This window comes from Astatotilapia calliptera, chromosome 14 (genome assembly GCF_900246225.1).
Source record: "Astatotilapia calliptera chromosome 14, fAstCal1.2, whole genome shotgun sequence".
NCBI lineage: Eukaryota > Metazoa > Chordata > Actinopteri > Cichliformes > Cichlidae > Astatotilapia > Astatotilapia calliptera.
This window is the reverse complement of record NC_039315.1, coordinates 36,865,698-36,880,553: the sequence shown is the minus strand read 5'-3', so window position 1 is coordinate 36,880,553 and position 14,856 is coordinate 36,865,698. Positions and strand designations below refer to the sequence as shown.

At 43.1% G+C, this 14,856-nt stretch overlaps 1 protein-coding gene across 1 annotated transcript; it reads left to right on the top strand.

Moving 5' to 3' along the window:
- Positions 1 to 350: 350 nt before the first annotated feature.
- Positions 351 to 14,838, top strand: LOC113036131 (fatty aldehyde dehydrogenase-like). Its single transcript, XM_026192230.1, has 12 exons — positions 351 to 431; positions 2,138 to 2,197; positions 2,689 to 2,851; positions 4,252 to 4,483; positions 5,224 to 5,309; positions 5,398 to 5,606; positions 5,691 to 5,808; positions 5,907 to 6,048; positions 6,247 to 6,413; positions 6,500 to 6,599; positions 6,681 to 6,919; positions 14,461 to 14,838. Exons 3-12 carry the CDS (start codon positions 2,690 to 2,692, stop codon positions 14,473 to 14,475), a joined length of 1,470 nt encoding a protein of 489 aa, XP_026048015.1. The 5' UTR covers positions 351 to 431; positions 2,138 to 2,197; position 2,689; the 3' UTR covers positions 14,476 to 14,838.
- Positions 14,839 to 14,856: the final 18 nt, after the last annotated feature.

Here is a 14,856-nt window from a genome sequence, read left to right as displayed (position 1 = left end):
ATGCTGAGGAGGTCGTTTAGCCATTTAAATCAGCTGTGTTGGATTAAGGACACATCTAAAACCTGCAGGACATCGGCCCCCGAGGCCTGGAGTTCGACACATGTGGTCTAGGCAGTAACGATAGTTTAAGCCAGCAAATTTAGAAATCCACATGAGTACCTGAAAATCCTATAAAAACTCACTAATCCCACGACTCACTCATTTGCACAGCTAAATGTCGCCCTCTGGGACAAATACTCCTGTGAAATTTTTCCACAACCCGAAAAACAAACAGAATAAAAGATTCCTATGGAAAAAACACCCTGCCTCTTGGTTTAACCTGATCAGGTTAGATATGAAATGACCATACCAACCATAAAGGTCAGGAAAAGCTGGGCGGCCCCCTTCCCAATCACCTGACTTCCATAGAGGCTTAGAACAAAGAAACAATGGTAAGTGTGACAAAAGGCGCAAAAAAACTTGGAAAAGTGAAACAATGTAACCTTCACAATAGCAAATGAACACATGGACAGAATATGCTTTGGTGTAAAGAGTTAATATTTATGAACAAGTTGTGAAAATATTAAGACAATCCCTTCTCTGTGGAGTGGGACAGGAAGGCCTCAGAAGGCCCAGTCCTTCTGTAGCAGTGACATCCACGAGCAGTTCTCTGAATAGTTGTTAGGCAATGTTCATTGTAAGGCTGCATTTAGGACCTCAGTCTCATTAAACTGGAAGATTGTGCTGCTACAGTGGCGTCAAATGACAGGAATGAGAAGTGTGGGATCCTCCAAAGTAGACCTCAGACATGTTTCAGGAGCAGCTGGTGCTCCTTATGTTCTCGTTTCTTTCCGCACTACTGCCATCTACTTATTCAAGATCTTTTGTGTTCTATTTTTTAAGCAAAACTTTCACTTAAATGGTTTAATTAGTTGTTTTGTTCTTTGAAAAATAAAATAAAACATTACAAAACAAATTTCACACTTTTGTCATAGGCGCTTTTCATAGAACATTTATTTATGTCTCCCTGTCGACAGGGTCTGCCAGTCTTTCTGATAAGAAATTCAATACCTGTAGATCAACCTTTCCAAATCTGACCGACAAGCCTGTGAAATAGTGATGTGCGAATCATGAACGAACCGTTCAGTACTCGAGAACCACTTTACTGACTTGTGAATCATGATTCACAAGCCCAACTGACTCATTCACTGACTCGTCCCTTTTGCTGTTAGCAAACTAATTTCATTAATAGAAATATATCTAGCTTATAATTAAAATTGTGGGGGAAAACAGCCAGTTTCTTAACAGAAACGTTTCTGCTCTGAACTGGAAGAAAAACCCCCGAGTAGAAGCTCACATCAAGACAATAGTTTCTCAGCTCACAGTAGCATCGCTCTGCTAACAACACATTTGAGTTACTCACCCCTTCCTTTCCTGAGCTGAATCATAGCATGAACGAATCACTCAGGACTCACTCACCCCCTCCCTCCTGGCTCACAGCTTCTTCTTCTTCTTCTTGGTTGGCAACCAATGTTAAGGCGCATTACCGCCCCCTGGCTCACAGCTCAGTGGACAGTCAAATGAGAAAATATATATTTGACACATCTGAGGAAAATACTAATAAAATAAAATAAAATAAAAATAAAATAAACGTTCCCTTTAGAAATCGTAATTTCTTTTGCTCTTTTTTGCTCTATAAAAATAGTTGTTTTTCTTTTTCAATCATCTTAGGAGTAGGATTTACATGAAAAGAGACACAAATTAAGTTTGAGTGAAAATGTACATTTTTTGCACTCTCTGGTCAACTGACTCAGTGACTCAAATGACTCACAAAATTCGATTCATCTTGGTGAGTGACTCATTAAAACTCGATTCAGTAAAAAGAATCGATTTTACCATCACTACTGTGAAATGTCCCGGGTAAGATAGCGCCGCATTTGCGTGCAACAGGTCCGCAGCCTTAACATGAAATTTCCCCTTGTGGGACTAATAAAGGTATCTTATCTTATCTTGAATCTTCTTACCTTTAAAAGCAGCCTGTTGTTGTGGTGGTAGGCGGTGCTTAGTTAGACGTCTCTTGTGCTGATTGGTGTTTTCCTTGATTGTCATGCATACCGTCCATTTGCTGCCGTCGTCATTCCTGGGCTTGTTTTAACAGATTGTGTCCAGTTGGAGGTTAATACTGGAACCAGCTGGAGTGGAATAGGGACTTTTTAAGGTAAAACTTACTTGCTTTAGCCGGTCTTCAGATGTTCACAAGTTATTAACGCTGCTTAGCCGCTAACATGTTAGCTACACATAAACACTGTTTTAGCAGCCAGGCTAATCCGAGCTGGAGCTCCACCAACAATTTGTGCACCGTGGAGTTTTATGCAGTACTGAATACATTCTTGGATCACAATGGCTCTCAAACACTGATTATACAGCTAACGCTCAGGGAAAGCTGCTCATAGCGAACAAGGTTATATAACCTTTCATCGTTATTAGCAGTAATGATAGCATCATGTTCATTCCCAGTACCGTACACTTCACGCTTTGCTTTAGGGTGTTGTTGACGTTTCACATGTGACAAATGTCAGAAACGTGGGCGTTTAGGCTACGGTCTCTATAAGGTTATCTTCAGTGCTTATCTTCGGGGAAAACGTAGCCTTTCGTTAGCAGACAGAGAGAGTCGAGTATAATACTGACGTGCTGTAGCTTTCTGTGAAGGATGTCCCGACAACAACTGGCCGTGCAGCGGGCCAGGAAGTCCTTCCAGACGGGAAAAACCAAACCTCTGGAAAGCAGGATCCACCAGCTGAGGAACCTGCTCCGCTTCGTTACAGAGAGACGGAAGGACATAGCAGAGGCTGTCAAGAAGGACCTCAGCAAGGTGACAGTATCACTGTTAACAGCACATGGTACATTAGCGTCGTCTGTAAACCTGTGAATGAACACCATCAGTTATTCTTATTATTAACGGCTTATAAATATTTAAAGCATGTGAGCACAGTCTTGGACAACACCAAACACCTCAGGTACAGCTCTCACCTGCTCTCCCACCCTTTCTCTCTCAGATGCTTGTACAGACAAGTGAACCCAACAATATACAGTCCAGTGTACAGTGGGACGAAATATTGTCCTCCTGGATCAAAGGTGCAAACTGTAGAGATAAAAATGATAAAAATCCAACTATACAGAAACAAGATAAACTAAGAATAAGTACAGCAATATTGTACTTGAATAGAAATAGAATAGGAATAGAAAAGCATGAGAATAAATAAAGACAATACACAGACGGAGTCAAACAGTGCAATACAGAATAGTGCAAGTACTGGAAGGGAGTGTTATTTAGTCCACGAAGTGTGTGGAGAAGAGTCCAATGTGGAGGAGGGCAGCACCCCTATAGTAATCAGCCCTTTACCAGATGTGTGGGTCTAAATCATTGATACTGCTGCGTACATGGACAGCTAGAGATTCAGTCCTGACGTCTTTGACGTTAGCTTCAGGTCTGTTGCCTGGGGCGCAGTTGCTACATTGTAATATAAAGTCTCTGAGGATGAGTCCATGCAGTTTAAAGAATGACACATGGACATCCACATAGAGCCTTGCACCTGACCTGAGCAGACTGGCAGATGCTCAGAGTAATCAGGGGCTAATGGTGAGCCGAGGATACGCCAGCTGGCTGATTAACTAGGCCCACTTTAGTAGCCCACTAGGAGTGCTGTGGAGCATGTTGAGAGCACCTTTCTTACTCATGGTTCTGATTATGACACAAAAATTAACATGAAACAACAATAAGTAACCTAACCTTAGTAGGGCCACGATCATGACACATTAATTTGTGTTACAGAAACATTATAGAAGTAAAAAGTATAAAATATTTACAAGAAGAGAGAGAGAGGGGTGGCTGTGACAGTGTGACATGTAAGTTCCCTGTGGAGAAAATGAAACATGTGGCTGGAAAGTGTTAATACTAAAACAAATGTTCTGGCAGGACCCGTTCTTGTATACTTAGTATACGTCTGTATGTTCACAGCAGTTTAGACACCAGATAAGTTCTCAAGCAAGTGTCATATTAAAAGAAATCAAAGGGACATGCTCTCATTTTCTTCACGGCAATAATCTGACTGCTATTTCTTACTTTGTGTGCCTGAAGCTCTACTTTCTATGGAAATGATGTCACTATTTGTGTTGGTGTCATATTGAATATTGTGGAGACCAGCTGCAGATCATCCAGGAAGCAGTTTGGTTTGCAAACTGTCCAACACTGGATTTTGCCCCTGCTTTCAGAGTGAACATGGGACGGAGCTATTTGAGACACTGGGAGTGGAGGGTGAGATCAAGCTCGCTATCGAGAAGCTAGCCGAGTGGGCAGCTCCTCGGCCAGTGGAGAAGAGCCTCCTCACTGTATCGGATGAGGTCTTCGTGCATCCCGAGCCCCTTGGAGTGGTCCTCATCATTGGTGCTTGGAACTATCCCTGGGCTGTCACCCTGCAGCCGCTGGTCGGAGCTATTGCTGCCGGTACCATATATACCCATGTGTATTCATTTACCAGTATTCTTTTAGGTGCATAGTCTATAGCACATGTGCAACCTTTGTTGGCATATCAAAACCTCCTTTTGCACAAATTCTAGTGCACTGACACTTTGCACATTATCACAGAGAGCAGGGTAGGCAAATCAGCCTTAGAGATATTAATCACAAAGGAAGGACTGTTTAAAGTGAACCTATTGTCCTTTTCTTACTTATACTGTTACAGTGTTGTATACTACTAGTAATCATGGCCCAAGATCAGTTCGTGCACAGGTAATCCTTGTGAACCACATGCTCAGTCTCCACACACTCGGTTTCTGTTTTTCCACTCCAGGCTCTGTACAGTAGCCCTATGTGCTCCTGTCAGACACAAAGCCTTGGCTTGGAGCGCAGAAGCTCGATCCACCTCGGCTTAAAAGAAGGTGAAAAGGAGCTTAACCTGTTTTAGAAGATGAGCTAGAAATGAGTATGATGGATCCCCTTTTAAGGGATAGTTCAGCATTTTTAGAATAGATTTAAATACCTTCATGCTAAGCCTTAATTAAAAAGAAATGGGGGAAGGACTCTGCTGCTGTTGTAGACTGGAATCAATGATTCACTGTCCAACTTTAACCAGTAAAGTGTGAGAAATAAAACCAGTTGTCCTGCGAATGAATACTGCATCTTCTGCTCAGTCGGTTCTTAAAGCGTGCCGTCATCCATGCCACTGTGTCTGTTCGGTCTCTCAGGTAATGCAGCTGTAATAAAACCATCTGAGGTCTGCTGTCACTCTGCTAAGGTCATGGAGGAGCTCCTCCCTCGGTATCTGGACAAGGTGAGGCTCCTTCGCTGTTGGATTACCTTTCTCGTACATGTAGTGTAAGCATGCTAGGAGTTCCAGTGACTTGACGCCCTTTCCACAGGACCTGTACCCGGTAGTGACCGGTGGAGTGCCAGAAACCCAGGAGCTGCTCAGGCAGAGATTTGACCACATTTTCTACACGGGCAGCAGCACAGTAGGCAAACTGGTGATGGAAGCTGCGGCTCGCAACCTCACCCCAGTCACCCTGGAGCTGGGAGGGAAGAGCCCCTGCTACATCGACAAGAACTGTGACATCACTGTTGCGTGCCGGTCGGTCATCTCTGTAGAACAAAGGAGAAACTTTAAAAAACACAGCTGAGTTTCCAAACATCAAGTGTTTCCTTTTTCCCACAGTCGCATCACGTGGGGAAAGTTTGTCAACTGTGGACAGACGTGTATCGCTCCGGACTACGTCCTGTGTGAACCCTCCATCCAGAGCAGAGTACAGGAGGAGATCAAGAACTGCATCAAGGTTGGTTTGCACTATATAAAGAAATGAGTGGTGGCTGAAGACTTTTGCACTTTAATGCTTCTTTTATTCTTAAATGATCTTCCTTTGACACAATGCAGGAGTTTTACACAGATGATCCAAAGACTTTTGAGGACTACGGACGAATCATCAACAAGCGGCATTTTAAGAGAATCATGGCTCTCATGGAGGGCAGCACAGTTGTTGTTGGTGGAGACTCTGATGAATCCCAGTGCTATATAGGTATGTATGTAAGTGGTATGATGGAGCCAGCTGGTATCCCTCAAAATGTTGTTTTAAGCCAACTGGTTGTAAAGTGGAACCATCTTTGTATTTTGTGTTTCTCTAATGTCATGCACATGATGGTTAAAGCCTCTGTTCCAAAGCTCTGTATGTGCGGTGTATTGGTCATTGCCCTCTGACCCTGTCGTCTGTGTGCAGCTCCCACTGTGCTGAAGAACGTTACAGGCGAATCCAAAGTGATGAAGGAGGAGATCTTCGGGCCACTGCTGCCCATCATCACAGTGAGTGGTGTGGATGAGGCCATCCAGTTTATTAACGAGAGAGAGAAGCCGCTGGTCATCTATGTCTTCTCCAATGAGAACAAGGTACAGCGCATCACCTGCAGACGTCATTTCCTGTTATTTAGATCTCTTTAAATCTCCTCCCTTCACTCCTCCTGTGTGATCCACAGCTGATCAAAAGAGTAATAGCTGAGACATCCAGTGGAGCTCTGCTGGCTAATGACTGTCTGGTTCACTTCACTGTCAGCTCGCTGCCCTTTGGAGGAGTTGGTGAGTGGATGCCTGTCAAACCCTCCATCAGACTTACTGGTTTTTCATCTTGATGCTGACTTGTTCTTTTTCCGTTCTAAGGTCACAGTGGTATGGGATGCTACCACGGTCGCTACGGCTTTGACCAGCTGAGCCACATGCGCAGCTGCCTAATCAAACAGCTGAAGATGGAAGGAGTCAACAGCATGCGTTACCCCCCACACACTGCCAAGAAACTGGGCTGGGCTCGGTTCTTTCTGCTCAAGCAGATCAATTTGGGCAGGCTGCGTCGCATGATGCTGCTGGCTATGTTTGTGGGCGTGGCATCGTTTGTGGTGCAGGTAAAGAAGCTCTGCCTAGCCTCATAAAACTGCTCCTATTAGCCTCATAAAACTGCTCCTATTAGCCTCATAAAACTGCTCCTATTAGCCTCATAAAACTGTTCCTATTAGCCAGTATTCCAATGTTAATGTTTGTGTGCTGTTAGCTATCTTGCACGCTGTGTGGTCAATGGTAACTTTATTGTCTCCATTGGGAAACTGATTTGCAGTCTGTCCATACAGAGAGACAAAAACAAACAACACACACACAAAGCCCAGAGAAAACAGCCCAAATTATCATCAAAAAAAGTGCAATGTACAATGGCAACAACCCTTATGGTTTAGTATTATATGTTATGTGAGCTAGCATCAACCAAAACAACGATGAGACCTACTCAAAGGTCTCTCGGACTACTATGTCACGTCTTCTACAACAATATGTACAAGCCTAATTCCAAAAAGCTGTAAATGTCCATCTACATGCGTAAGAAAGCAAATGCAATGATTAGCAAATGTCATGAACCCACATTTTATTTACAATAGGACAAAAAACACATCCAGTGTTTAAATCGAGAAAGTGTAGCAAAAAGGGTCATTTTGAGTTTGATCGCAGCATCAAATTTTGTTTCAAAACTAGAAGTAAAAGTGATGCAAAAAACATCTAGAGAAACATTTTGCAACTAATAGGTTCATTGAAAAAAAGCATATTAGTGAGGCAACTTTCACTTTTGATCTCCGTCATAATAATATCAAAACATTCTCAAGAAATCTCTGTGCACACGGGACAATGCTCAAAATCAGGGTGACACGTCAACAACCTTCAGGGCCTCTGCATTAAAATCAGGCATCATTCTATCGTGGTACTTACTTCATGGCTAAGGATCACTTTCTAATCATTGCCAGTGAACACTGTTTATCGTTCCAGCCACATATGCAGGTTAAAGTGATTCAGTGCCTTTGCACCACCAGGAATTTACAATATATCAGGTATTTAAAGCAACAAATACTCCCATTCAAATGGCGGGTTTTTCAGGGAATATTTTAACATGGCAGAATAACATGAGTATCAGTAAAGTTAAATTTGACGTGAAGCAACCGATACAAGCTGCATAGCTACGCTACAGCTAGCTGTCTAACTGTCCCTGTGATGGCTATTCATAGATCCTTGCTTTGCTTGTTACGTGATGGCTAAAATCAGTAGTTTAAAATTAAAGTGTCATATTTAATTTTTAATATCTTTAAACAGTGTTTAGTATTGGCCAGAGTTCTGTTTAGCTGGAGTTTTGCCAAGGTGTTGTCACAACCGGTTTGTGCCAAACCAAATGTCTTAGATGGGGCCCCTCTAACCACGTTATAAATACGCTGGTAATGTTACATTTAAATGGTCCAACGGCAACAACAACAATTAAAAAAACAAATGTGTTGATTAGGGATGGGAAGATGGGAAGACTTGGTTCCAGTAGTTCATCCTTATGTGCATGATGCACATTCAATTCAGTTCAATCAGTTTTATTTATACAGCTCCAAATCACAACAACAGTCGCCTCAAGGTGCTTTATATTGTGAGGTAGACCCTACAATAATGCATACAGAGAAAAACCCAACAATCATATGACCCCCTATGAGCAGCACTTTGACGACAATGGGAAGGAAAAACTCCCTTTTAACAGTATGTCTGTGAAGGTTCTCAGTCATCCAGGTCATCGTAGTCAAAGGAGCTTGCAAAGAAAAACGTCTGGACTTCTTTAAGTTGCTTGAAGACGTTTCATCTCTCATCAGAGAAGCTTCTTCAGTTCTAAGGTCAAATGGTGGAGAGTCCCAGATATAAACCTAGTGGGAGTGACCCCCCACAGAGGGACAAAAGGACCCCCTGATGATCCTCTAATCGCCTGAGCCAAGGTGTGAAACTGGGTGTGGGTCCCAATCAGCCAGAGTTTCGGGTGTGCTCATTGTGAAACCTGGCCCCACCTTATCATGCGAAGTCCTGAGGTCAGATGGCCCAGGATGTGAGTGGGTGTTAAGGCGTCTGGGAAGGATCTCAAAACTGGATTATAGATGGCAGAGAGTTGGTGTCGTAAACCCCGCCTCTGTTCAAAGATGGTCGCTCACAGTGGACATAGATGCTTCTTTCACTCCTCTTTCAAACCATCTGTCCTCTCTGTCCAAAATGTGAACATTGGCATCCTCGAAAGAGTGACCTTTGACCTTTAGATGCAGATGGACTGCTGAGTCTTGTCCTGTGGAGGTGGCTCTTCTGTGTTGTGCCATACGCTTGTGAAGTGGCTGTTTGGTCTCTCCAATGTAGAGGTCTGGGCATTCCTCGCTGCACTGTACAGCATACACCACATTGTTAAGTCTGTGTTTTGGCGTTTTGTCTTTCGGGTGAACCAGTTTCTGTCTGAGCGTGTTGCTGGGTCTGAAATGCACTGGGATGTCATGCTTGGAGAAAACTCTCCTGAGTTTCTCTGATACACCGGCTACATAGGGGATGACAATGTTGTTGCGTCTGTCCTTCTTATCCTCCCTCGCTGGTGTCTGGTCTTCTTTTCTGTGCCTCTTTGCTGACTTTTACACCAACTCTCTGCCATCTATAATCCAGTTTTGAGATCCCTTCCCAGACGCCTTAACGCCCACTCACATCCTGGGCCATCTGACCTCAGGAATTCGCATGATAAGGTGGGGCCAGGTTTCACAATGAACTCACCCGAAACTCTGGCTGATTGGGACCCACACCCAGTTTCACACCTTGGCTCAGGCGATTAGAGGATCATCAGGGGGTCCTTTTGTCCCTCTGTGGGGGGAAACTCCCACTAGGTTTATATCTGGGACTCTCCACCATTTGACCTTAGAACTGAAGAAGCTTCTCGGATGAGAGGTGAAACGTCTTCAAGCAACTTAAAGAAGTCCAGACGCTTTTCTTTGCAAGCTCCTTTGACTCCCTTTTAACAGGAAGAAACCTCCGGCAGAACCAGGCTCAGGGAGGGGCGGGGCCATCTGCTGTGATTGGTTGGGGTGAGAGAATGATGACAGGATAAAGACATGCTGTGGAGGAGAGACAGAGATTAATAACAAGTATGGATGAGAGCGTGATGGTAAAGTGTAAACTGCATCCAGGACAGAAACAACTGTATTATATTGCTAGCACAACTGCGGCTCTTTGCAAGCATCTGCACAGACAGCATGCTAACACTAAGTTAGCCAGCATGCAGTTAATTTGCATGGAAAATAATTTCTTTGATATGCTGCTTAGTGGTAGCAGTGACTCTCAAAATGGAGCCAGTGAGAACTGATAAGGGAGTTGATAAGGAATCATATTGATAAGTGATATCAGTAATCTGAATTGTTACATTCTTATCTATTTGCATCCCTACACTTGGCTCACCCATGTTAAGGACACACTAGGCTGTAGTGATGGTAAATTCGATTCTTTTTACTGAATCGAGTTTTAATGAGTCACTCACCAAAGTGAATCAGGTTTTTTGAGTCACTGAGTCAGTTAACCAGAGAGTGCAAAAAATGTACATTTTCACTCAAACTTAATTTGTTTCTCTTTTCATGTGCAGGGTGGGCCATTTATATGGATACACCGTAATAACATGGTTGGTGATATTAAAGTCCTGTTTGTGGCACATTAGTATATGTGAGGGGGCAAACTCCTCAAGATGGGTGGTGACCATGGTGGCCATTTAGAAGTCGGCCATCTTGGATACAACTTCTGTTTTTTCAATAGGAAGAGGGCCATGTGACACATCAAACTTATTGGTAATGTCACAAGAACAACAATGGTGTGCTTGGTTTCAACGTAACTTTATTATTTCATGAGTTATTTACAAGTTTCTGACCACTTATAAAATGTGTTCAATGTGCTGCCCATTGTGTTGGATTGTCAATGCAACCCTCTTCTCCCACTCTTCACACACTGATAGCAACACCGCAGGAGAAATGCCAGCACAGGCATCCAGTATCCGTAGTTTCAGGTGCTGCACATCTCGTATCTTCACATCATAGACAATTGCCTTCAGATGACCCCAAAGATAAAAGTCTAAGGGGGTCAGATAGGGAGAATTTGGGGGCCATTCAACTGGCCCACGACGACCAATCCACTTTCCAGGAAACTGTTCATCTAGGAATGCTCGGACCTGGCACCCATAATGCGGTGGTGCACCATCTTGCTGGAAAAACTCAGGGAACGTGCCAGCTTCAGTGCATAAAGAGGGAAAGACATCATCATGTAGCAATTTCAAATATCCAGTGGCCTTGAGGTTTCCATTGATGAAGAATGGACCCACTATCATTGTGCCCCATATACCACACCAAACCATCACTTTTGTTGTTCCAACAGTCTTGGAGGGACCCATCCGATGTGGGTTAGTGTCAGACCAATAGAGGTGGTTTTGTTTGTTAACTTCACCATTCACATAAAAGTTTGCCTCATCACTGAACAAAATCTTCTGCGTGAGCTGAGGGTCCTGTTCCAATTTTTGTTTTGCCCATTCTGCAAATTCTGTGGCCGATCTGGGTCATCCTCGATAAGATGCTGCAGTAGCTGGAGTTTGTAAGGGTGCCATTTGTGAGTAGCTAATATCCGCCGAAGGGATGTTCGACTAATGCCACTCTCCAGTGACATGCGGCGAGTGCTACGCTGTGGGCTCTTGCTGAATGAAGCGAGGACAGCCACTGATGTTTCTTCATTAGTGACAGTTTTCTTGCGTCCACATTTTGGCAAATCCAACACTGAACCAGTTTCACGAAACTTAGCAAGCAGTTTGCTGACTGTAGCATGGGAGATGGGTGGTCTCGTAGGGGGTCTGCATTGAAATCTGCTGCAATGACCCGGTTACTGCGTTCACCAGATATCAACACAATTTCGATCCGCTCCTCACGTGTTAACCTCTTCGACATGTCAATGGCTGTGAACAAAGAGAAACTTGTAAATAACTCACGAAATAATAAAGTTACGTTGAAACCAAGCACACCATTGTTTTTCTTGTGACATTACCAATAAGTGTGATGTGTCACATGGCCCTCTTCCTATTGAAAAAAACAAAAGTTGTATCCAAGATGGCCGACTTCTAAATGGCCACCATGGTCACTGCCCATCTTGAGGAGTTTGCCCCCTCACATATACTAATGTGCCACACAGTGTTGCCAACTCCTCAGTAAGGAAAGTCGCTATTGGCCGTCTTAAAAGTCGCTAGAAGTCGCTAAATGACGTCTAATGTAATTGTAACCTACGTTGTTGGAGAGAAAAATAACATCATGGAAGAGACATAAAGTGAGCTAAAAACATCCTAAATGCATTTAGAATTTATTTAGAACTACAAATTAAATTTCTTTTAGCAATTATTGTTGTTGTTTTTTTTTGTTTTTTTTTTAATGTCACAATCCCAACCCTGCTCCTTTACCCGGGCTTGGACCGGCAAAAGTGGACCGGCAATAGGCACTCTGGTGGAGTTACTGTGTGTGTGTGTGTGTGTGTGTGTGTGTGTGTGTGTGTGTGTGTGTGTGTGTGTGTGTGTGTGTGTGTGTGTGTGTGTGTGTGTGTGTGTGTGTGTGTGTTTATAAGTAGTTTTAAACCTTGTGACCCGCAAAACAACATAAGAGTAAAAGCAGAACTGACTGCGTTACAGTCAGTGCGGGAGCAGCGGCTTCGCTCATGCGTGATTCATTTACAGTTTGGACGCACAGGTGATAGGTTTGTAGCATAAACCTATTCGCTGGAACGTTAAGGACAATTTGATTACACAGCAAAGCAAGACACGAGTAGGCAAAGTTCTTGTGGGCTTCACAGGTAATTGGCAAACCTTCTGGAGGAAACCTGGTCTTGTTGGGTTTCTCTGTAATATTGTAGGGTCTACATTACAACGTAAAGCGTCTTGAGGTGACTGTTGTTGTGATTTGGTCCTGTATAAGTAAAACTGAATTCCACTGAATTGAAAACAAACGAAAGAAGACGTGGACTGGTTCTTATATAGAGCTTTTCTACTCTTCTGAGCACTCAAAGCGCTTTACACAACTTTTGCATTCACCCATTCACACAAGCACATTGTTCTAAGTGCTTTCTAAGTAGCATTCACACACATCCATACTCCAATGGATGCATCGGAGATTAATTTGGGGTTAATATCTTGCCCAAGGATATTTGGCATGCAGACTCGGGGAAGCCAGGACTCAAACCACCAACCTTCCGATCAGTAGATGACCTGCTCTACCACCTGTGCTACAGCCACCCTACAGAAATGTGATGCTTGTGGAAGTGAAGTGTGTGTCCCCATATATAAGCCTAGACCAGGAACATTTTGCTATTTAGTGTTATATTTAATCATGAGTGATGTAGGGAGATCAAGTGTCATCTACTGTCATTGCAAACTGTGCACATGTAACCAAGTGACCAAACAATCTTGTATTAGAAGAGTATCTGGATGTCTCTGCTGTGATGCTGCTCTCATGTCCACATGTTGTCATCATCTTTTAGACATCCTGAAAGATTTCTCTCAAAATTAGATTGCTGTTATTCACAAAGTGATAAATTCAGTGGTAATATTTAACTCACTCTGTTTTTCCATAGATTAAAGTACTCTAAAGTATTTTTAAAGTGGTCTTGAGCAGAAATTCAGGCTTTCTGAAGGTCTCTCAGCATTTTTCACTCATTTTTGTTCCAGTCCTTGTACCTGATAGTTTTAAGCCACGTACCAGCGACCTATGAGTCATTTAAGTGTATAAAAGGCACCGAAGTCAAGGAATCAAACAGTATTGTCTACATATAACTGATGGCTTATCAAAGAACCAATATTACATGATATCTTTAGGACCACATTTGTTCCTGTTACTTTAGTTGAGTCTACAAAGATAACCCAGTTTTAAAGGCATAAAATAGTATTTTTGCACCAGGAAGGTAATCCCCAGAAGGGCTTCCAGCCAAAAAACAACTGGTGTATTTCAGCTTGGTGAGTAACGTGTCCTGTAAACAAAAAAAGAAAAGATAAAGTGTGTCTGAAAGTCATGATCTTAATAAATTGGAATAAATCCAGTGGTTCCAGTGGACGGAGGTTGTAAAGTCATTCTTAAGGTAAATGAGGAGAAAAGGCTGAGGTGATGCAAATTACACAAGAGCAGGACTGAAAATCAGGTCGTCTGCGCGCCGGTGTCACATGTTCTTCTACTTTTGCACAGTAATATTTTGCACAGCACTGCAGACATATGTCATCCCCTTCTAGGGCATTATTTGTGTGGTTACAACTTTGTAAATAATTGCGTTTTCCCGAATGAATCTCGGTACTCGTGCCCCCCATACACCCACCGTCCACAGGCTTGTACACTGGACACAACAATAGCTTTGTCTCTTGGACACAATGTGTGGTGTTGTGCAGGAGATCTAACCACATACCGGTAATGCCTGCTCGTCTACCCTCCCTTTAATTACCCAGCATGCTTCACTCCCCATGGCTAAATAGCCTCCTTTGTTTTAGTCCACCCCACTGCCTTTGTGGACATCCACACATGCTCATGTGAACAGTTAAAACTGTCCCACTGCTGACAGCTTTGTCATCTGTTGTTTGCAGAGGTTCCTGCGATGAAGCTCAGCGGGTAGATGGCGCTGTGCCGGCGCTGAGGCGATCCCGGGAAAGCCACACGGACTAATCACAGCAATGCAGATGTTTCACGCTCCATGATATTTCACTGATATTTGTTTTTCTTCTGTTATTGTTGCATCTCCTTTCTGTTGCACGTTTAGCTACACTTTGAGTTTAATTCTTCAGTATTCACTCTGGTAGATATTGAAAATACAAACCTGTCTGTGATGCTGTGATTCTTTTAAGAATAAAAACAAAATCACTGTTAACTCCTGCTTTAGAGGTAAGCCAGCAAGATGCCAGCTCTCCGTGTTAATGTCTGTTCTGCCTGCTGTTGAACATCAATAAAAAGTTCATAGTCAGAGATTTGCTGAAATTGCTCTT